Source organism: Misgurnus anguillicaudatus, chromosome 15 (assembly GCF_027580225.2).
Source record: "Misgurnus anguillicaudatus chromosome 15, ASM2758022v2, whole genome shotgun sequence".
NCBI lineage: Eukaryota > Metazoa > Chordata > Actinopteri > Cypriniformes > Cobitidae > Misgurnus > Misgurnus anguillicaudatus.
In genome coordinates, this window is record NC_073351.2 from 16,613,978 (window position 1) to 16,636,510 (window position 22,533).

The 22,533-nt window shown below is 37.8% G+C and overlaps 4 protein-coding genes and 1 long non-coding RNA gene across 6 annotated transcripts; 3 read left to right on the forward strand and 2 right to left on the reverse strand.

Annotated features, from left to right (window-relative positions):
- Nucleotides 1-1,179: 1,179 nt before the first annotated feature.
- On the reverse strand, nucleotides 1,180-8,900 carry LOC129419480 (uncharacterized). Of its 2 annotated transcripts, XM_055174616.2 has the most exons (12): nucleotides 8,253-8,899; nucleotides 7,822-8,004; nucleotides 6,810-6,998; nucleotides 6,307-6,483; nucleotides 4,056-4,661; nucleotides 3,707-3,880; nucleotides 3,011-3,105; nucleotides 2,844-2,894; nucleotides 2,354-2,729; nucleotides 2,083-2,253; nucleotides 1,655-1,795; nucleotides 1,180-1,510 (listed from the first exon to the last, which is right to left on the reverse strand). In XM_055174616.2, exons 1-11 carry the CDS (start codon nucleotides 8,440-8,442, stop codon nucleotides 1,698-1,700), a joined length of 2,310 nt encoding a protein of 769 aa, XP_055030591.2. In that variant the 5' UTR covers nucleotides 8,443-8,899; the 3' UTR covers nucleotides 1,180-1,510; nucleotides 1,655-1,697. The 2 variants fall into 2 exon arrangements, with proteins under 2 accessions (XP_055030591.2, XP_055030592.2); XM_055174617.2 differs by lacking the exon at nucleotides 1,655-1,795 and having other exon boundaries at nucleotides 8,253-8,900.
- Nucleotides 8,901-9,962: 1,062 nt separating this feature from the next.
- Nucleotides 9,963-13,597, forward strand: LOC129419482 (extracellular calcium-sensing receptor-like). The gene is made up of 6 exons (XM_055174619.2): nucleotides 9,963-10,505; nucleotides 10,638-10,926; nucleotides 11,086-11,895; nucleotides 12,001-12,225; nucleotides 12,482-12,605; nucleotides 12,694-13,597. The coding sequence occupies exons 1-6, from the start codon at nucleotides 10,288-10,290 to the stop codon at nucleotides 13,593-13,595; spliced, it is 2,568 nt and encodes an 855-aa protein (XP_055030594.2). The 5' UTR covers nucleotides 9,963-10,287; the 3' UTR covers nucleotides 13,596-13,597.
- Nucleotides 13,598-13,968: 371 nt separating this feature from the next.
- Nucleotides 13,969-18,117, forward strand: olfcv3 (olfactory receptor C family, v3). The gene is made up of 6 exons (XM_073853471.1): nucleotides 13,969-14,204; nucleotides 14,320-14,608; nucleotides 14,843-15,658; nucleotides 16,431-16,625; nucleotides 16,937-17,063; nucleotides 17,145-18,117. Exons 1-6 carry the CDS (start codon nucleotides 13,969-13,971, stop codon nucleotides 18,041-18,043), a joined length of 2,562 nt encoding a protein of 853 aa, XP_073709572.1. The 3' UTR covers nucleotides 18,044-18,117.
- On the reverse strand, nucleotides 15,821-17,468 carry LOC129419487 (uncharacterized). The gene is made up of 3 exons (XR_008636545.2): nucleotides 17,331-17,468; nucleotides 16,907-17,031; nucleotides 15,821-16,708 (listed from the first exon to the last, which is right to left on the reverse strand). It is a non-coding gene; the product is annotated as an uncharacterized lncRNA (long non-coding RNA).
- Nucleotides 18,118-19,226: 1,109 nt separating the features above from the next.
- LOC129419825 (extracellular calcium-sensing receptor-like) lies at nucleotides 19,227-22,533 on the forward strand. Its single transcript, XM_073853937.1, is given in 7 exon segments — nucleotides 19,227-19,557; nucleotides 19,764-20,058; nucleotides 20,151-20,936; nucleotides 21,038-21,259; nucleotides 21,333-21,456; nucleotides 21,619-22,490; nucleotides 22,492-22,533. Coding segments are annotated over 7 exon segments (2,571 nt in total). The 5' UTR covers nucleotides 19,227-19,327.

Sequence of the window (22,533 nt, forward strand, 5' to 3'; positions counted from 1 at the left end):
ACAAAATGTAATTATTAAAACTGAACGTAGGATGAAACGGTTTTTTTTGTTTGTTTAAAAGCAGAGGGTCTGTTCTTTCATTTGGTATATTGTATGTTTATATATTTAAAGAAGAACATTTTCTGAAAGGCATCTGAAAATCATGAAAAACGCTGGCGCTGGCTGGCAACTTTTTTTTTTTTAAACTCTGTAGGCGAAAAGGGTTAAACATATCTAAGTGTACGTATCTGTGCTATTTTAAAACTTCATAAATATGAACTAAAATGTATTTAAAAAATTGATTTACCACTTGTAGTAAATGTGAACACATCTTTCATACAAAGAAGGGTTCACATTTCCTACAAGTGGTAATTAATTACATTTAAAACAAAGATAGTATATGTTAAAAGCACATTTTAGTTCATATCATATTCACGGTGTCTCAAAATAGCACATATAGACTAAGTACACTAAGATAACCTCAAGAAGTATTGAAGAAGAATTTTTTAAAAAGTACAAAATTAGTGCACGAAAATGGAGCACTTTAAGTATATTAATTTATGAGAGTGTACTATTTTTTCACCTGGGTGTACATTGAGCACCACCTGGCTTTTTAAGGCCAGATTTCATTTAAATCAATTTTTATAATTTCTATATGTGCTGGTCAATTATAAGCAATAGGTACATTTAAGCTGCTAACAAAAACTTGAGAAAATTGTTTGGGTCCAAACACCTGAGTGGCCCCTACTCCTAACAGATTAAATCTCACTACAAACATTTGGTCAAACTTGAGAGCCCTGCATAAGTCAGTCGATGAAAACCTGAAGTGAGTATCGTGTTTGGTCAGAAGTAACATTTTTAAATATATAATGTGCTGTATGATATATGGTTGACTGCCTCCACTGAAAGCATATTAAATGTTTTGTTTTTTTCTATTTTTATCAATTTGAAAGATTAAGACCAACATGGTTAAATAATAGCAGACTGAGGTCACTAAAGCATTCCCATCAGTACCAAGTCTTTGTTATTGTTCTTGTGCCTCTTTATGTTGCCTTTTGTGTTTTATTGATTATGTAAAATATACTGTTTAAATGTAATACATTTTTGTTAAAAATACATCTTTAAATATATGGGTTATATGTGTGTTAGACCCTTGTTTATTGTACTTGTACTCAAATAAACAAAACAGTTTTTGAAAAAGTATCTGATTTATTAAAATAATGACATTTAAGAAAAAACATTTAATTAATATGACAATTTAATTATCAAAATTAGAAAAGTTACATTATTTCAGGAAAAGTCTTTGTAAAGACGACATCTAAAATGCAAACAATTAATGTAAAAATATTACAATAATAACTTAAATAAATATAAAATGAATGACAAATAATAATAATAATAATAATGAAAAGTATATATATAAGTATAACTATAAAGACAAAACAAAATAAATAAATAATAAAAGTAGATTAATGAGGTCTGGTCTGGTCAACTCAGTCCTGTGTAATGTCCAGCACATTTATGTTTAGCCCTAAGGAAGAAAAAACAAAATAATTGTTCATTCAGTCTTCTATTTATCTATTCATACTTATAAAATGATCAGGCTCTCAAACAGAAACGGAACAATGATCTCCATTCCCTTCAACACCTGTGACTACTCTGTCTGTAATGCTACCTCATGTCTGACAGCAGTGATGAACTGAAGACCCTGCCTGCCTTCATTCTTGAATAAACCACCTGTGTTTCAAGATCTGCTTTAACTTGGGCCGTTTAGCTGGTTTAAGAGCTAAACACTTACAAATAATGCTACGACATTCTGTAGAATTTTAAAGATGAAAGCTGGTTAGTCATGACCATGTGACACAATACTCATACATGACAAATAATATTGCTTCTATAAGATTAATATGCTACATGCATTCATCACGTAATTATAAGAAACCTCTGATGACACTTACAACCTCTAAGTTCAGAGAGTCTCACTGTATGTGTTAGATTTGACTCTTAATAATATTCAGCTGTTTCTTTCTGTTACTCCATGTGACACTCTGAGAGATTTATGTGTGCGTTTATAAAGGTTTCTGTCACTAATTCCTCACTCACCTTCCGATAAGTCGGGATTCACAAACTGGACTTTCTTTGAATTTTCAAACGGCATACTTGTACGCCCGTTGACCATTTTAAACAGAACCAAACCTAGACCCCAGACGTTTACGGGGATGGCCTGATATCTGCGCTTCTTAAAGACCTCAGGTGGGCAGTAGTCTGCTATTCCTGTAAGCAAGACATTTCAGAGTTGAACGAACCTATACCATGCGTCATGTGATTGATAGGTTTCAACACTGTGCTACAGCAACACAAAAAGTCAGCTCACCTCTATACTGACTTATATCGTAGCCAGCAGTAGTCAAGAGCTGACCACAACCGAAGTCAATTAACTTGAGCTCCAGTGTGCTTGTGTTGACCAGAATGTTGCCCGGATGGATGTCCGTGTGAAACACGCCGTGGTCAATGCAGTCGATTACTCCCTGTACTGCTTGACGCATTAAAACACGTGCTGTGTTTTCACTCAGTGGTTCTGAGAGACAACTCCATAAGCTTAGGCAGGGCTTAGGGTACTCCATAATCACTATTACATCCTTGGGGTCTTCGAACCATTCAAACATTCTGATCACATTTGGGCTTAAGGGAGCTTCGCTCATCTTAAGCATCAAAGCCACTTCGGTAATCAGAGGTTTGGGATGGCCAGGCTAGAGAAAACAGAGAAAATATGCTCCAATATATTTGAATGGACTTGAATTTCTATAGATGCAATAAAAACTGCTAACTCTGAATATATATATTCATTAAGTTTTAACACTCACAATCAAAATAGTACGGTCATCTTCCAACTTGGACATAAATTTGATGGCGACCTGCAAAAGATTTATAAAGTTAAAAAAAGACCCCGTCCTTGCACATGTTTTGAGCATGGGCATAAACATCTAAGTACATACAGGATTTTTTGATGAATTTGGAAAGAGCACATTACCTCTTGACCATCAGAAATGCGTGTTCCCTCACGGACCATCCCAAATCCTCCTTTTCCCAGGATATTATTCAATCTATAGTAAGACTGAACATCTCCTGAAACACACAAACACAAAGTACATGACAATACTATATATGAGTTTGAAGATTCCATTAATTGTCAGACTCAGGCATGAAGCATAATTTCAATGCTGGTTGTGACAAAGAGTTTAAAAAACTCTTTTAGGCTTGGTTTTACAGACAATCCTGCTGAAAAAAAAACAATAAAACCATTACAGAAAATTCTAATGGTTTCCATTAAAATACCAATCCATTAGAACCAATAAAATTCCCAATAAAACCAATAGAATTTTCTGTAATGGTTTTATTGTTTTTTCAACAGGGCAGGCTTAGCTTAAGCCAAGACTAGGCCTTCTTTAATAAACATGCCTTAGTTACTGGTGTGTATCTTGAGTAAAATCAATGGCACTGGCATATTTTAAGATCAAACATGTGTCTAAGTCTAGGACAAGCTTCGTCTTTGAAACCAGGCATTAATGTTTAATCCAATACAACACAATTGCAGACAAGACGGTTGCGGTTAAGTGAGATGAAACTAAAATGAATACTTCAAGCAATAATAAATAGACATTAAATGAAACTTGAAAACTGGACAGAACTAAAAATGATAATAATTTTATAATAACTACATACTCACCATCAGTGGGCTCAAGCAGTTTTTCATAAGATGGAGATCTGTGTGGCAGTACAATAGGCTTAGCTCTATTGCTTTGGCGGGTGAAGGGTTTCTTCACAGCCTTCCAGGTATTCGTGCAGAACCTACGGATTTTTCCTGCTTCCTTCTTTTTCTTCTTACTTTTGACAGGTTGTTCTACATAAAAAAACAGCAAAATAAATTATTAAAAACATCTCTGATCACAGATTAAGTAAGAATGATTTATTTAGCTGCTAATGATAATCATCAAAATGCATAAAGTCAAAACTAAAATCACTTTTATTTAAAATCGCTCTTATTTTTGTATTATATTTGTCTAATTTCCTCTTACCATCTGGGTTGACCCCACTGAATGTTCCATTAGGTTTCTTCATGTCATTTAAAATGTCCAGTCTTACGGATGCAGATGAATTTCCTGTCACCCTCCTGGAGTCAGATAACTGGTGTCTCTTTTCCATCTCTATGGCTTCTGATGAAATATCATTCACCTCAACAGACCGTATGTCAGGTGGCAGTGAAAATTCACTGCTTGCACTGAGTCCTGTCAGTGCTTCAGCGCCATGCCTCTGATTGCCATCTTCACCAGCGATGTGCAACGAGGATGCAGACATGATGTCCGATGTGTCCATAACATGCGCTTCCCCAAAATCTGAATCCGTGTTTAAAGTTTGTTGCGGCATTGAACAAACTTTGGCTGCATTTTCATCCTCAACCGGACATGCATGCTCGAGCCAGTGGGAACCTGAACTTTGCTCGAGGCTTAACACAATTGGGACAGGCAGCCCTACAGAAGATGGAGGTGTGTCCGGCATTATTGAGGTAGCAATAGGTTCCACTTTAGTAGTGCGGCTAGGGAGAAAGAGGCTCGTCACAGCCTTACAAGTTCTCTTAAAGAACCCACGGATCCCGGCCATCGTCCTCCCGTTGCCATTTTGTTCTGAAACAAAGAGAAGCACACAGTAAACTGTTAAAAACATCTCTGACCGCAGATTAAAAATCAGCTATTTACCACAGTTAATAATGAATAAAATTCATAAGCTGACAACACTGTTATTATTGTGTGTTTGGCAAAGGCAAATTTCTTTGAGAAGGAACACATTTGAAAAACAGTTTAGCCCACAGACTGCATGAAATTTTATTTCCAACATAGTAAATTGTTATTTTTTATCTTTTATATATAAAGAGCACCTATTTCATTGTTAAAAACAACATTATTTTGTGTATTTGGTATAATACAATGTGTTCGCGTGGTTTATGGTTAAAACACGTTAATTTCAAAATACCGTACATTTTTGTAGCTCCAGATTTCACTCTCTTCCTGAAACGCACAGATTTGAAAAGCTCTGTGTCCCTAATTGGCCAGCTAATCTGTACATTGTGATTGGTCTGAATACCTCTGACCTCAGCCGGAAATTTGACGCTCCTTACCATGTTTGAAAGATTCGGTTATTAACAGGAGTTAACTTACAGACTTTGAGTCCGAAGAAGGAGGAATTATGATAATGTCCTTCTTGTGTACATCACCAATCCGAGGAAGTAAACTGTTGCCTACAATTCGTGTTTTTGTTGTAGTCCAAGAAAAGAGATTTACATTGGAGACGATAACTTACATCATCGTTTACTTTGGGGTATGTTTTGCATATCGTTAACATGTACTAATATACACTTACTAGGGTTGTGACAATTAATCGGGCAAATGCAGCCACATCCAAAAGCCGGGGGGCGCTCTCACTTAGAAACACCATTTGTGCCACAGAAGAAGTGGCATTCAAGAAGAAGCTTTCAACTTCAAAAAAACGAGCGTTTAAAGACACAGAAATGGAAACAGGCAACTTTTCATAGTACTCCTATTAGTAAAACTGCGTCCAATAGGGGGAAACGTAGTCGGCGATCCACTTTATTCTCCTTAAAAGCTGGGTGGCTCGACAGCTTATAAAAACTTATATCTGGGTTCTTTGGCTTGTTAGCTGTACATATTGTCACACAGCAAATTTTAGGCATTATTCAGTTTTTTGTTATAAGCCAGAAATGACAAGGAGGCGGCTTCTCGCAATACAAAGTCAATGGAGACGGTTGGATTGCTTTCCCCCCCGGTGGGCGTGGTTTTCAGGTTATGACGCGCTGCGCTCTCTCTCTATGCTCCTACTGGCCTTAGTTAAATAAACTTCCATTTCATTTTAAATTGAAATTTACAATATTTTAAAAACTATTGTTTTTTTTCAGGATAAAACACTAAGATATTATTTCAAACAAATACTGGAGCCCTGATTCTTAATCTTCATTAGATTAGGACTAAGTACTGTAAAGTGCAGCGTTGCTATACATTGGTGACTTTATGGGAACAGTTGTACAGCCTTTAAGTTCACATTCCTAAAAGATGCTCAATTTTCTCATCAAAATGACAAAAAAATAGTGTGTGATGTTTAAGTGGTCAATACACAGACATTTTAATATACATATCAGACACAGATAATGATTGGGTGATAAACAGACATGGCATTCTCCCTTGTGTGCAATTAATAGTGACTAATAGATCTAATGTCGGCATAAATGTTTTAGTTTACACATTCATTTCCTCTTACCTCTTGGGCTGTCGTCCACGGTGTTTGACAAATCCATTGGCATTTTGACAGGGCTGAGTGACAAATCCTCTGAAGGGATGTTATTCAATTCAGTGAAACTGTCACTAGAAATGCCAACTTCCAATCCACTTACTTCACTCCTTTCATAGGTGTCAACCTCGGTGTCAGTGAGGGACACTGTAGACAGGATGTTAAAAAAAGTGGTTAAATGAGACAACGCGTGTGTTTGTACACTTGGGCAATTCTGCGTTTTCACACTATCTGATACATCAAATTTAAAAAGGTAATAACAGAAAACTACAAGAAAACTTTTCAAATGTAAGTCATATGTACAGTAGACTTCATGCTGCACCCGCACATCCCACATAGGACGTACTCTACTTTTTGTTACGTAGGTGACACTTGGCCATAAAACAGACGTCTTTGTGTGCCAATCTACTAATATTAAAGATCACCTATCTAACGTCAGCATAAATGTAGTTTACATGTTCAATTCATCTTACCTTTTGGACTGTCGTCCACAGTTTGTGCAATATATCCATTCCTGAACTTTCCGCCAGCGCAGAGCGACGAATCCTGTGACTGATGGATATTCAGGTCAAGGAATCGGTCACCGCAAACGCCGACTTCAAGTCCCCTTCCTCCTTTTCTTTCAAAGATGTCCCCCATGGTGGAAATGGGGGACAAACATGCTGAGGATATGATGATAAATCAAAGGTTAACACTTGCGTTTGTACACCAACTTTTGCACTTCTATTGCTTCAAAAACTAAAAAAAAAAAAAAACTGTGAGGCGGGCCATCTTTTCAAATTTAAGTATTCCTAATGGTGCATACCGCACCCATTCACACGACATAGAAATTATGGCAGGGCCTATTTTTGTTCAGGACATTTATTTGGCTTAAATCAATAAAAATGCATGCTTTCATATATTACTTTGAAATATATTAGTTATATCAGAAGTCTAAAGACTTAACCCTCGTTTATTTTATAGTAAAATATCCTTTTTTTACTTGTTGTACTTTAACATTGCAGTAAACTGGACCATTCACTGTTATAACTGCAAATTACTAATATTATCATAATATATGCTAAATTTTCTTATCAGAATAACACATAGTGTGTGATATTTAAAGGCGGAGTCCACGATGTTTGAAAAACGCTTTGGAAAAGGAGACGGGACGACTACCAAAACACACTTATAGCCAATCAGCAGTAAGGAGCATGTCTACTAACCGACATCCTTGCCGGGTTGTGTATGTGTGGGGCGGGTCTATCAACAGAAGGTGCAGATTTTATTGGGGTAGAGAGGTGTTTGTTTAGGTGATTTCAAATATCAACATTGGCTTTCAAACATCATAGACTTCGCCTTTAACTGGTCAACAATGACATTTAATGTACCTAATAAAAAAGACACTATTTTCCAATATTGTCCAATAATTGTCTACTAACAGTAAATATCTTCTAATATCAGCATCAATTTAGTTTGCACATTCATTCATTCATTTCATCTTACCTTTTGGACTGCTGTCCTCAGCATGTATAATAAAGGGTTTCATGAACATTTGGTCAATGGAGAGCAACAAATCCCATGCCTGGATGTTGCTGACATCAGGAAAACTGTCACTCCTGACTTCCTGTCCATGATCTCCTTTACTCTTAGAAATGCCTCCCTCGGTGTTGGTGAGGGGCAAACGTACTGTAGATATGAAAAAGTGAATACATTTTTTCAAAAATACAAGAATAGGCTACTGTTGTTCATTTTCTCATCAATATAACACTAATGTGTGATATTTACAGTAAGTGGTCAAGACATTATATAAACACATTGCCTGATAACCGTGTTCAGTTAGGCCATAAAACAAACATTGTCTGCTAATATATAAAGAGCTTATAGCTAATACCCGCATACATTTAGTTTGCACTAAATTATTAATTTTATCTCACCTTCTGGACTGTCGTCCATAGCACGTAAAATAGACGCCTCCGTAAACTTTCCGTCAGCAAAGTGCGACAAATCCCGTGAATGATTGATGGTCAGACCAGGGAACCAGTCACTCCAAAAGCTGACTTCAAGCCCGTCATCGTCTCTACTCTGGGTGCCGCCCTCGGTGTCGAGGGACAACCCGGAGTACATTATGTTAGATGAGCGGTCAAGTTACACGAAAACACGTGTGAACAAACACCAATACACTACGTATAAGTGGTTGTAAACTCGTATATTTCTGCACTCTCGCACTCGATGTAGCTTTTTATCGCTTTGTAAAGTCGATAAAAACTCTCTCTCTATGATCTTCGCTTTCGCTCAGATGATCATTGAATGAGTGAGTGACTGCAGTTCTGTGAGCTGCTATTTATACCCGTCTATGGAACGCGAGCATTATGATGTCAAAATACAGTAACTGTTACGAACTATTGTCATCATAATGTAGAACATGTCACGCATCAGTGCACTGATCTAACTTTGTCGTCATAATAAAGCCACCGCGCTGCCCTATTGACATGCCTAAACATATTGAATACATTATCTAATAATTAAGTAGCTGTTTTTATATCTAAAGTCTCCAACTAAGCATGGTTATTTACAGTATCTGGATTTTACTTGCTCAAAACGTTACTGTACATTCATGTTCATTACATTAACTTTAGTGACTATGCATACTTTACTGTTCACCTTGTACATGTATTAACTATTATGTATTTTTTATTTGTACACTAAGTAAAAACATTAAACGCTTTCTGTAATGATATTTTGAAAAGTATTTGACTGAGCAATACGCATATGATTCTTATTCAAATCATATTGTAAAAAGCCATAAAGTGTCATGCAGCTTTTAAACAGTTTTAATGTTGCAACAGTTACAAATGTGCATCAGACACACTCACCTTAACGATTTCTATATATTGCTTATCGTTCTGGAAAAGGACAAAGATTGTAGCTAACTTTTGATAAGCACATAAAACAAGGTGAAATTAATTGTTTTGAGGCAAGGTCGCCCTCTGTCGGTTGGGCATACCGAACACTTACCACAAGGGTATTTGTCAATCCAGTCTAATTTTATTAGACTCTTATGTTTAGTTATTGTAAAGATATTTCAATGTACTGGCAGTGAAACGGTTACTTGTCATTAACTGAAATGCCTTATTTTAGCATTTAACAAATGTGACTGTCTTTTGACTGCAAAACCCAAGTGCATGTAAGCTCTTTTGACAATCATCCACACTAAAGATGCAACTAGAACCCACAAATTAGATGAACATTAGGGGGCGCTGTGACTTTCACATCCAATACAGTACGGGTTGGTTGTATTCATCTTTAGGCCTACTTGGTTAATTTTCTTAACAATGTCAATGAAGTCTAATGCCGCAAAAAAATTAATAAAATAAATATGCCAGTTGGCATATAAAAATATATGCCAAAAAAAATAAATTGATAGGCTAAATAAAATTAAACTTACATTTGTTTGGAGAATAAATCATGTTTATTGTTATTATGCAAATATTGTTTATTCTTAAACCAATGTACAATGTTTAGGTATTGTTATTGTTAAATACGACAACCAAAACTTATAAAATGAGATGTTATATGGTCTAAACCAGGGGTCTTCAACCTTTTTGTGAGCAAGGGCTACCACAATGGATCAAACAATCTGGATGGCTACTTTTTTATATACCGTAGTCCACTCAAAACTTTTGTTTTGTTTTACTTGATTTTATTTTATTTGTTGATATGTTTTATTATTATTAAAAATGTTAACATAAATAAAAAGCACAATTTTGGTGTAAACTGATGTATTTAATGGTGTTTAAAAGCACATAAGGAAGTTTTAGGCTGTCACCTCCCTTTAGATACATTGTGGATAATATTACACACAACTGGTTCAGCAAATAACCCAATACGTCAGACATAATGATATGCAAAGAGCACGACTAGCCATATAAAACATCAGGAAACAGAGATGTGTCCTAGCTCTTTGTTTATATGGAGCTCAAAAGAACAATGATTTACATATTTGTCTATGTGTTTCATCTTTCCAGTGCAGCTGTGTCTTCAAACTGCTCCCCACAGGATGACTTTGGTCTGCCAGTATTCTTAACAACTGAAGACTTTACAATAGGGGGAATTTTTCCTTTGCATTATAGAGTTGAGCTTCCATCAACAGACTACATAACAAAACCTTTAAAAGCTCAGTGTCAAGGGTAAGAATATGGGCTTTGTGTTCTTCTTAGCTGAGATGTTCAATATTTTGTCTAGAATTTGTTTTAATTCTGAAATCAAATAGTAAGATGTAAACCCATTGTAAAAAAGTAATGTTATTCCACTGTATGCAGGTTCGATCCAAGGGCCTTTCGTTGGGCTCTTACTATGAAGTTTGCAGTGGAACAGATAAACAACAGAAACGACCTTCTGCCAAATCATACTTTGTCTTACCGGATCTTTGACTCATGCTCCACTCCTGTGACAGCTCAGAAGGCAGTCCTGGCAGCACTGAATAGCCAGGACGTTATGCAAAGTTCAATGTGTACTGGTTCTGGTCCTTTATTAGGATTAGTAGGAGAATCCGGATCCTCACAATCCATTGTACTCTCTAGAACTCTTCAGCCTTTCCGAATACCAATGGTAATAAAATGCAAGAGATTTCCAAAAAGAAAATGAATAATTCAAAATTTTAGAATCTGTGACATATGCAATACATCATTTTTTTTATTGTATTCAGACATTTAATTTGTAGACACTGGTAATTAGATGTGTATTTGTTTTATATATTTTAACTCATAGATAAGCTACTTCTCAACTTGCTCTTGCCTAAGTGATCGCAAGCAATTCCCAACATTTTTCCGAGTGGTTCCCAATGATGATTACCAGGTCAAAGCAATCACGCAGCTTTTAAAAAAGTTTGGCTGGACGTGGATTGGTGTGGTCACTGAAGACCATGACTATGGCAGGTTTGCTTTGCAGGGCTTAAAGCGAGAAATTGAAAACACTGACATTTGTTTGGCCTATCATGAAATGATCCCTAAAGACTACACCCGGGAAAAAGTCCTTAAGATTTTAAATGTGATGAGGGAATCAACAGCTAAGGTGGTAGTTGTCTTTTCAGTGGAGGGTGAATTTTACCCATTCTTGAGAGAGTTTATGACTCAGAATATCACAGGAATTCAATGGATTGCAAGTGAGGCCTGGGTTACAGCTTCAATCTTAGCAAAGACATACCCATTTTTAGAGGGCACAATTGGGTTTGCAATTCGTCAAGGACACATTCCAGGTCTGGAGGATTATCTTAAAACAGTGAATCCAGAACGATATCCATCTAATCCTCAGGTTCAGGAGCTGTGGGAAGCTTTGTATGGCTGTTCCTCATCCTCCTCCTCATTGAACAATCATCTGCGCCGCTGTACAGGAAATGAGACTCTCAGAGAAGAGCACTCAGCCTATTTAAACACTTCTAGCCCTCGTGTGAGCTACAATGTGTATAAAGCAGTGTATGCATTTGCTCATTCTCTTCATAATCTTATTCACTGTGAACCTGGAAACGGACCGTTTGAGAATTTCTCATGTGCAGACTTTAACAATGTGCATCCATGGCAGGTAAAAGTATTTTAGGCTTTGATGATTCAAAAAAAGTAAACGTAAAATTAAATTTTCTGTTTATATATATCACTGAAAAATCCATGTATATATATATTTTTAAAGCTTCAGCATTATCTTCAGGAAGTTTCCTTCTCAGTTTCTGGACAAAATGTTAACTTTGATAATAAAGGAAATTCAATCCCATATTATGATTTAATAAACTGGCAAAGACATACAAATGGAGATGTGCAGTTTGTTAAAGTTGGCCTGTATGATGGTGCTCAGCACACCGGGAGAGAACTCTTCATTCAGGAGCAGGCCATCATGTGGCCGAACCAATACAATAAGGCAAGGTGTTAAATGTGCACTGCACTGCCACCTGTTGTTTTTTTTTTACAAATCAAGCATTGTGTAGTCTTTCAGCCCCAAATATGTTTAAGTGACATGTGCTTTTTATCATAACATGCTGTATATAAAGCTAATTTTTTTTTAAAAATCTTTTCTGACCTCCTTTGCCTCAATGACACATACAATTTGTCTTTCTGATTAAAAAAAGATAATTCTTAATTGTAAAACAACTTTATTTTTGTTATAATTTTTATAGGTTCCTGTCTCTGCGTGCACTGATAGATGTACCCCAGGATTTAGGAAAGCTGTCCATCGTGGGCAGCCTCTGTGTTGCTTTGACTGTGTTCCATGTGAGAGTGGCAAGATCAGTAATCAGACAGGTATGAGCACAAAATTATACTCAAAGTACTGTATAGTCATGAATTCCCCAATGCTAACTCTAACTTTGTTCATTTATAATTCTTTTAGATTCAGTAGATTGTCTGTCATGCCCTGAAGATTATTGGTCCAATGCAAATGGCACAATGTGTATTCCAAAAGTTGTTGAGTTTCTATCCCATGATGCAATGGGAATGACTCTAACTGTTATTGCTATTGTGGGAGCCTTTCTGACTATCACAGTTCTGGTGATATTTCTGTACAACAAAGGAACTCCTATCGTCCGTGTGAATAACTCCGAGCTCAGTTTCTTCATCCTGTTATCCTTGACTTTATGTTTTCTGTGTGCTTTGGTGTTTATTGGAGAACCCACATCCTGGTCCTGCATGCTGAGACACACTGCATTCAGCATCACTTTCTCACTCTGTATCTCCTGCATACTGGGAAAGACTTTAGTGGTGCTGGCAGCTTTCACAGCTACCCGACCTGGAAACAATATAATGAAATGGTTGGGTCCCACACAACAGAGAATCATCATCTTCAGCTGTACTTTAGTTCAAGTGCTGATATGTACGGCCTGGCTTGGAGCGTCACCGCCGTTCCCTTATAGAAACACTAAATATCAACAGTCTAAGATCATTCTGGATTGCAGTGTGGGATCTGATCTGGCCTTCTGGTGTGTGCTGGGATATATCGGACTCTTGGCCTGCGTTTGTTTTTTTCTGGCGTTTTTGGCTAGGAAGTTGCCAGGCAATTTTAATGAGGCCAAGTACATCACTTTCAGCATGCTTATATTTTGTGCAGTGTGGTTGGCTTTTGTACCTGCATATGTCAGCCAGCCTGGTAAATTCACAACTGCTGTAGAGATTTTTGCTATATTGGCTTCTAGTTTTGGTCTACTACTTTGCTTATTCGCTCCAAAGTGTTACATTATTTTACTAAAACCTGAGAAGAACACCAAGCAGCATCTTTTGGGTAAAGTTACTAAATAAACATTTGTAATTTCACTATTACAAATACTTTAGATATCTTTTCTTTGTTGCAAGTTTGAAAGAATATGTTTATTCTATTATGCCATATCTTCATATAGGATACTAGGTTCTTAAGTAACATAACATACATGATACTTCATTGACTATAAACTTTATGCACAAACTTTACATTTTCTCTTATAATTACAATGTGTATCATGGTTACAATGTGTCCTATTGTTGTAAAAAAGAGAGATATTAATAAAACATGTTTACAGACATATTTCTGTAGTTATTTTGAATCATGTCGATGACACATGACAATGACACATAATGAGATGCATGTAGATCAGTGTCTTACTATATATATATAACTGAGCTCTGCCTTGTGTTCATGCTGAGGATGCAGACATTACTCAGCATGACTATCATGCTGCTGTGGCTTGTGGTTCAGCATCTCAGTTCACTTACTTTAGTTTGTGCAACCAAATGCATCCTGCAAAATGACTTTGAGCCGGGCCTCATGGCTCCTGGAGATTTTCTAATAGGTGGTATTTTTCCTTTACACTATAATCAGGAAATGCCAGACCTCAGTTGTACTTACAAACCCGGGCCAGTCAAATGTAATGGGTAAGTATTAAAGCCTTTATGCTTTACACATGCTAAAATGTAATATTTTTACATATTGTGACAAACAGTTGCATTTGCCTTTTATGCTGTTTTGTCCAATTTGCTTTATTTGCAGGTTTGATCCGAGAGCTTTCCGCTGGGCCATTACAATGAAACTTGCAATAGAGGAAATAAACAAAAGAGCTGATCTCTTACCTAACCACACACTGGGTTACAAAATATTTGACTCTTGTGCATACCCTTTGACAGGTCAGAGATCAGCAGTAGCTGTTTTAAATGGGCTAAGTGAGACAGAAAGCCCCATGTGTTCAGGTGCTGGTCCGCTCCTTGCTATTATAGGAGAGTCAGGATCAGCTCAGTCGATTGTAGTTTCGAGAATTTTACAGCCTTTCAGGATTCCAATGGTGATTCTAACATGAGATATTTAAGTTTCAAATATATGCAGAGTGCATTAATATTATTATTAATATATTGTTTGTACTTTGCTATACTTTTGGGACAATTTGTGTTTGTGCATGAAGCGTGCATGCATGTTTTTTCCAGTCATGCAAAGTCAACATTTGATTCATTACAAGATGAACAATAAGATGTTGTGATACAGGTTTTTAATCAAATTATCTTTTCTTCTTTCCTGACAGATCAGTTATTTTTCATCCTGTGCCTGTATGAGTGATCGGAGAGAATTTCCCACATTCTTCAGAGTCATTCCTAGCGATGACTATCAAGTAAAGGCCATTGCCAAACTCCTGATGCATTTTAAATGGAAATGGGTGGGAGTGGTGCGAGGAGATCACGAGTATGGTCGCTTTGCCCTTCAGGGCTTACTGAGGGAGCTGGAGGGCACGGGCATATGTGTGGCATATCAGGAAATGATCCCTCTGTTATATGACCGTCAGAAAGCGCTAGAAATCATCCGTGTCATGAGCCACTCCACTGCTCGTGTGGTAGTGGTGTTCTCGGCAGAAGGGGAGCTCACCCCCTTCCTGAGTGACTACATGGAGCAGAATGTCACTGGGATACAGTGGATTGCTAGTGAGGCGTGGATTACATCCTCAGTGTTTGCAGGGAGTGAGTATTATCCTTTCCTGGGCGGTACGATTGGGTTTGGAATCCGGAAGGGCCAGATCCCAGGCTTAAGGAACTATCTCACAACAGTAAACCCAGAAATGTATCCCTCTAATCCTCTGGTTCATGAGCTTTGGGCAGCTCTTTATGGCTGTTCCTCCTCATCATCCAGCCTGAACGGTCATCTGCCCCCCTGTACAGGACAGGAGAGTCTTAGGGAACAGCACTCTGCCTATATGAATACTTCCAGCCCTCGCATTTCCTATAATGTTTATAAGGGAGTGTATGCCATTGCACATTCAATGCACAATCTCATTCACTGTACTCCTGGGAAAGGGCCTTTTAATAACTTCACATGTGCGGACATAGATAATGTCTATCCATGGCAGGTACTCTTAAGAAACGACTGTTTATATGATTGATGTCAAATATTTTCTCTGCAGTAGGGGTTCTCAAAGTGGGGTCCGGGACCCCTCATGGTTAACAATCCATACCCAGGGAGTCTGTGGAATAATTTGCTATACATTATGAAAATGTGTTGTAATAAAAGCATACATTTAATGATTGTGACATACAGTATCACAAAAATTGTCATAAACCACTTGCTTTACTTTAAAAAGGTTTATTCAGAGCGCATTACAACTCAAGTAAAGCAAGGCCTAAAATATCTAAATTGAGAAAATACAGTGATTAAAATATTTAGTTGGTTTAATTAAGGTGGACCTGGCAGACGTTGTAGCACTTAAATAATCTTAAACTAGACATTTTTACGAATTGTTTTTTTTTTAAATATGGCTGTCTACTCTTGATTTTACAAGATAACTTGTAAAGTATTAATATTGTTCAGTCCAAAAGTGCATTTTACACAAAATGACCCTCTGTTTAAAAGCACTGAAGTCGTATTAATTTGATTCAAGTTGAAATGTGCTTTTGTTTACAATTAAGTATTTTAGGTTTGAAATCTGTACTACAAATGGTTAAATACCATATAAGAGTACAAACTGTGGTAAGCATATGATTAATAACTGTTAGAATTATATTGGGGTCCTTGGGATTTTCTTCTCCCCTGTAAAGAGTCCCTGACCCCAAAATGTTTGAGAACCCCTGATGAGTACTGTAAACATGGAGTTGTGACTTTATCTCATCAATGTAATATTTCAGTTACAGCATTATCTCCAAGAGGTGTCATTCACTATTTCAGGAGAGACAGTAAACTTTGACATGAAAGGTGATTCAATTCCATCATATGACCTCATAAACTGGCAGAGGGGCTCGGCTGGAAATATTGAGTTTATTAATGTGGGCATGTTCGATGGTGCGCAAGAATCCGGCCAGGAACTGGTCATCCAGGAGGAGGCTATCATGTGGCCTGGCCATCAGACTGAGGAAAGCTGTTCTCACAGTGTATTTCAGTACATGAGATACCATGTTCTGAAGTTCTGTAGGGTGAAATGGAGGTAAGTGTCTGTTGATCGGAAGATGCCGGGTGTGTCTGTACTAGGGTGGAAATTCTAAGGGCAAACTGAATCGTTTTCCCTAACCATACAGAGGACGTCCTTGAAATACTTCACTCTTTTTTAGCTATGTAGCGCTACTGATCTGCAAGACAATAACTAATAAACAAGCATACACATTACCTTTAAGTATGTGTGAATCTGTGGCTTAAGCAGGTGCTGGTGTCTGTGTGCAGTAACAGCTGTGCTCCAGGATTCAGAAAAGCTGTACGTCATGGCCAGCCTTTATGCTGCTTTGACTGTGTACCCTGTGACAGTGGCAAAATCAGTAATCAGACAGGTTGGTACAATTATTCAGCAATAATAAATCTCATGAAAAGTGACTTTCATCTTAATTTGTGTAGTATTTTCCTCTCTTTAGATTCAATAGACTGTATGGCCTGCTCTGAAGATTACTGGTCGAATGATGATGGAACTATATGCATTCCGAAAGTGGTTGAATTCTTGTCCCATGATGCAATGGGGTTGACCCTAACAGTGATAGCTGTAATGGGGGCCTGTCTCACTTTAGTGGTGTTTGCTGTATTTCTGTATTACAGGAACACACCTATAGTACGCATCAATAACTCCGAGCTCAGTTTCTTCATCCTGTTATCCTTGACTCTATGTTTTCTGTGTGCTTTGGTGTTTATTGGAGAACCCACATCCTGGTCCTGCATGCTGAGACACACTGCATTCAGCATCACTTTCTCACTTTGTATCTCCTGCATACTGGGAAAGACTTTAGTGGTGCTGGCAGCTTTCACAGCTACCCGACCTGGAAACAATATAATGAAATGGTTGGGTCCCACACAACAGAGACTCATCATCTTCAGCTGTACTTTAGTTCAAGTGCTGATATGTACGGCCTGGCTTGTAGCGTCACCGCCGTTCCCTTATAGAAACACTAAATATCAACAGTCCAAGATCATTCTGGATTGCAGTGTGGGATCTGATCTGGCTTTCTGGTGTGTGCTGGGTTATATCGGACTCTTGGCCTGCGTTTGTTTTTTTCTGGCGTTTTTGGCTAGGAAGTTACCAGGCAATTTTAATGAGGCCAAGTACATCACTTTCAGCATGCTTATATTTTGTGCAGTGTGGTTGGCTTTTGTACCTGCATATGTCAGTTCACCTGGTAAATTTACAACTGCTGTAGAGATTTTTGCTATATTAGCTTCTAGTTTTGGCCTGCTCCTCTGCTTATTCACCCCAAAGGTGTATATAATTTTATTAAAACCTGAGAAAAACACCAAACAACATCTCATGGGAAAAGACAAGTAATTCTATCAATCATTATCTATATTTGGTAAAAATGTGAATAAGATGGCAACATTACCATAAATAAATACAACTATCACATAACGGTGTGAGTTCTCCGTTGACTTAATATCAGACTTAATTAGCAAAAAATCAATGCTAAATCACAAAAAAACGACACTGACAGAATAAAAATTATCCCTAACTGTCCCTGGGGGTCGCCATGATTTCACAAAGTAGGATGTGATTTTGGATCAACATTTTAATCAAAGAAACCCCAACTTACCATTAACTTAAACCCTAATGATTTTTATCCCTCCTTCAAATTAGTGTGAAATTATGAGTTTGAGAATAATTTTTAAAAGCCCGTAACCCAATCCTAAATCTAACATACACTCTAATCCTGCAATCTGATTGGTAACGAAAATGTTGATCCAGGATCACATCCTACTTGGTTAAATCACGTTCAGCATCACGGGGTTCTGTACCTTTTAAAAAATACACATTTGCACCTAAAGAGTCCATAATAGTACCTTATGGTACATTCACATGGGACAGAAGCGTTAACGCTTGAAGGAAGGCTTGTCTGAAGCGTGGCCAACAGCCAATCACAGTGGCCGCAACACATGCTCCGGTCTTCCATTAATGTAATTGCTTAGGTTATTTGCATAAGGCTGACGCATTCGTTGCTGCTTGAAAAGTTGAGAAATGTTCAACTTCTCCCGCGAACAACGGCAGTGACGCGGCACTGACAGATCCACAATTCAGTTCGGCAAGCATGACGTCATCCATAAAAAGTGAATGGGAAGCGTTTACCCTTACGCCCTGTGTGAACGTACTGTTAGAGGTACGTATTGGTACCAAAGCGTGCATATTAGCACCTTAAAGCTAAATATATACAAAGTATACACATCTGTTCCTAATTTTTTTTTCTGACAGTGTATTACAATTTGTCACAAATGATGGTTATATCATGATGTATTACAAAAAGAAATGAAACAGGTATATGAATCAGTCATATTCCACATACCCAAAAGGCCTTAGGTTGGATTAAAACAGGTCTCAGTGAAACTGTGAGAAATATCTAAAAATGTTGGGCCTTTTAATGGGGTAGGATCTTATTTTAAACTTAAACTGTATTATATGCATAATACATAATGTCATTATAGTCAGCCATTATGATATATTAACCACACCCTCTCGCACATTTCCCTTGCAAATTCATTTATTATTCATAGAACAGTTGCTATTTAAACATGGTGTAATGCTCACTTCACATATGGAGTGCTTGCTGAGCTAGAAGGAGAAATGCAAGTTAATCTTGTATTGACAGTGACAATACTGTACATTACCAGGCTTTGTCCTGCTCTGTGTGGAGTTCATCCAGTAACCTGCGTCCTGCAAGGTGACCCACAGCCTCCTGCTCTCGTCAAGGATGGAGATTTTCTTGTTGGAGGGGTTTTCTCCATTCATGACTATCTAAAAACAGAGAATCACACATACACCAGACGACCACAACCACTAGAGTGCAGTGGCAGGTTAGCATACTGTATGCACGTATGATGGGATAGCATGCACTCTACTATAATACAGCAAATGATGAAATGTTATTTTTAATAATTTATTACATAGTTCAAAAAGTATGTTTAAAATGACTAGAATTTTGCAATGTAATGATTAGGACATTTCAGAAGTGTAATTGCTTAATTAAGTGTAATTGTTATTATGGTGTTCACCTCAACAGTGTGGGTTTTAGGGAGATGCGCTTTGTTCGTGCTTTTGAGTTTGCCATTGAGGAGATCAACAACAGCTCTGATCTGTTACCAGGCATCACTTTAGGCTACCACATCTATGACTCTTGTGCTTCTGTGCCAATGGCAATAAAAGTAGCATTTCAGCTTGTAAATGGATTTGATCTCATAAATAATGACTCTGATTCCTGTGCAAAATCTGCTGCTGTAACTGCTGTAGTCGCAGAATCTGGGTCAACACCGTCTATCAGCATTGCAAGACTTCTCAGTCCCTTTGGCATTTCACAGGTTCTTGCTCAGTATGACCATTTCTTGCATGCATTTTTAAACTGAAGCTGTCTTTAGACCTGACTTTTTCTTTCCTTCATGGTGCATTATAGGTGAGTCATTATGCAACCTGTGCGTGTCTCAGTGACAAGCGTCAGTATCCGACTTTCTTCAGGACCATCCCCAGTGACCACCATCAAGCGGCCGCATTGGCACGAATGGTCAAGCATTTTGGATGGATGTGGATCGGAGCGGTGCGCAGTGATTCAGACTACGGTAACAACGGCATGGCATCGTTCCTGAAAGCTGCGGAGGAGGAGGGAATTTGTGTGGAGTATTCAGAGGCCTACTACAGGACTCAACCACGCAGTAAACTTAAAAGGGTCGCAGATGTCATTCGCAGGTCAACGGCTCGTGTAATAGTTGCCTTCCTGGCATCGGGTGACATGAGGATTCTCTTAGAGGAGCTTAGCAAGGAGCCCCCACCACCTCTGCAGTGGATTGGTAGTGAGGCATGGGTTACAGATCCAGAAATGCTGCGCTTTAATTTGTGTATTGGTGCTGTGGGCTTTGGTATCCCGCGCTCTGTTATCCCTGGCTTTCGTAATTATTTGCTTAACCTCTCTCCAGATGAGGTGCTTAAATTTCCCTTGTTGACACAATTTTGGGAAAGCTCATTTAGTTGTAGTTTAAGACAGCAGGCAGATTCTTCATCTGGTTTACCAGCATGTGATGGCACTCAGGACCTGCACACATTACAGAATCCATATACAGATACATCCCAGTTGAGAATCACTAACATGGTGTATAAAGCCACATATGCTATAGCTCATGCCATCCATGGCACTGTATGTAGCAACAAAAAATGTGATAAATACTTCAAAGTTGAGCCGCTACAGGTAAGTTGTAAATGACAGCTAACAAATGCTTAAAAAGTATTTGAAATATTCCTATTTTTTCTGTAAACTATAAATCATTCTAAAATATATTTATCATGCAGGTTTTTGATCAGCTCAAGCGAGTGAACTTCACTAAAAATAATTATCCTGTTTCATTTGATATCAATGGCGATCCAGTAGCCACTTATGAACTTGTGAACTGGCAGCTTCAGGATGATGCTTCAATTGACTTTGTCACAGTTGGTCACTATGATGCATCCCAGCCGAAAGGACAAGAGTTTAGTTTGAGCAGAACTATCATTTGGAACTATGGCAGTGAAAAGGTATACAAATGTTTTCGTTTATTTGTCTCATTGTGATTATCTGTGAGTGCTTTGTGTCACCTGTCACCTCCAGGTGCCTGTGTCTGTGTGCAGTGAGAGTTGTCCTCCAGGCACTAGAAAAGCTGCACAGAAAGGAAGACCTGTCTGCTGTTATGACTGTATTACATGTGCAGATGGAGAGATCAGTAATGAGACAGGTAATGTGTTTGGACATAATCTGCTGAGGAAAGCATTCTTGATTTTTATGTATGATATCAAATCCCACATTTAATATATATAATGGTGTTTTTCTGCTTACATTTAGTCATTATATTCCTTTTTTTTTGTTCTTTATGTTTTAACCATAATTCACCTTACAGATTCTTTAGATTGTCTTCCATGCGCATCCGATTACTGGCCTAACAAAGAGAAAAACAAGTGCAATCCAAAGCCAGTGGAGTTTCTGTCATGGGATGAAATACTTGGGATCATTCTCATCATAGTCTCCATTTTCGGTGCTTTATTAGCTTTAAGCATGGCTTTAGTGTTTTATAAAAACATAGCATCTCCCATAGTAAAGGCCAACAATTCAGAGCTGAGCTTCCTGTTGCTCTTCTCATTGACTTTGTGTTTCCTCTGTTCACTTACTTTCATTGGTCGCCCCACTGAGTGGTCCTGTATGTTGCGTCACACAGCATTTGGGATCACTTTCGTCCTCTGTCTCTCCTGTGTTCTGGGGAAAACAATAGTGGTGTTAATGGCATTCAGGGCTACACTTCCAGGAAGTAATGTCATGAAATGGTTTGGGCCTCCTCAACAAAGACTCAGCGTTCTTGGTTTTACTCTTGTACAGGTTGTTATATGTGTGGTTTGGTTAATAACATCTCCACCCTTCCCTTTCAATAATATGCAACACTACAAAGAAAAAATCATCCTAGAATGTAATTTAGGTTCTGCTGTTGGTTTCTGGGCTGTGTTGGGTTATATTGGTCTTCTCGCTTTCCTTTGCTTTGTTTTAGCTTTTCTGGCACGAAAGCTGCCTGATAACTTCAATGAAGCTAAATTCATCACATTCAGTATGCTCATATTCTGTGCTGTATGGATCACATTTGTACCAGCTTATGTCAGTTCACCTGGAAAATTTACTGTAGCTGTTGAGATATTTGCTATTTTAGCTTCAAGTTTTGGTTTGATTATCTGTATTTTTGCTCCTAAGTGTTTCATTATTGTGTTTAGACCGGAGCAGAATACCAAAAAAACATCTAATGGGTAAATGACCATCAAAAGCCCCTTGA